The sequence below is a fragment of the Branchiostoma belcheri genome, unplaced genomic scaffold, assembly GCF_001625305.1.
Source record: "Branchiostoma belcheri isolate BF01 breed outbred unplaced genomic scaffold, Haploidv18h27 scaffold142, whole genome shotgun sequence".
Lineage (NCBI taxonomy): Eukaryota > Metazoa > Chordata > Leptocardii > Amphioxiformes > Branchiostomatidae > Branchiostoma > Branchiostoma belcheri.
In genome coordinates this window covers 418,179-418,513 of record NW_017802847.1, presented here as the reverse complement: position 1 = coordinate 418,513, position 335 = coordinate 418,179, and the positions used below count along the sequence as shown (strand labels likewise).

The window sequence follows — 335 nt, the reverse complement described above, 5'->3', positions numbered from 1 at the left end:
TCCACCATGCCCAAAGAGAGACTTTTACACAGATTTCACTGCTATCATTGATAGTGACCTGGCCCTGATCTTTAAATGTTAAAGATGACATCCAAAGAACAGAAATCTATATCAGTGAAACTACCCTGAAGATTGTTTTACATACTATGATATACGCCTGGATCTCATGCAAAAAGTACCTAAAGAAAGAATGCTGACACTCTACATTGTTAGGTGGAGTATGTACATGGTGTGTGGATGTGGTTGTTACTGAGTTGAATGTGGCTGTCCTCCCACCAGCTGTGGCGGTGCGGTGACTATGGCCGGGCGGCTGCGCGCCATGGCGGCGGGCTGGG

The 335-nt window shown here is 46.6% G+C and overlaps 1 protein-coding gene across 1 annotated transcript in view; it reads right to left on the bottom strand.

The window, feature by feature from the left end:
• Nucleotides 1–246: 246 nt before the first annotated feature.
• LOC109464862 (REST corepressor 1-like) overlaps nt 247–335 on the bottom strand; it is a 34,926-nt gene continuing 34,837 nt past the window's right edge. The window contains exon 17 of the mRNA XM_019761951.1: nt 247–330. Coding sequence (XP_019617510.1) covers nt 247–330 — 84 coding nt within the window. The remainder of the gene's footprint in view (nt 331–335) is intronic.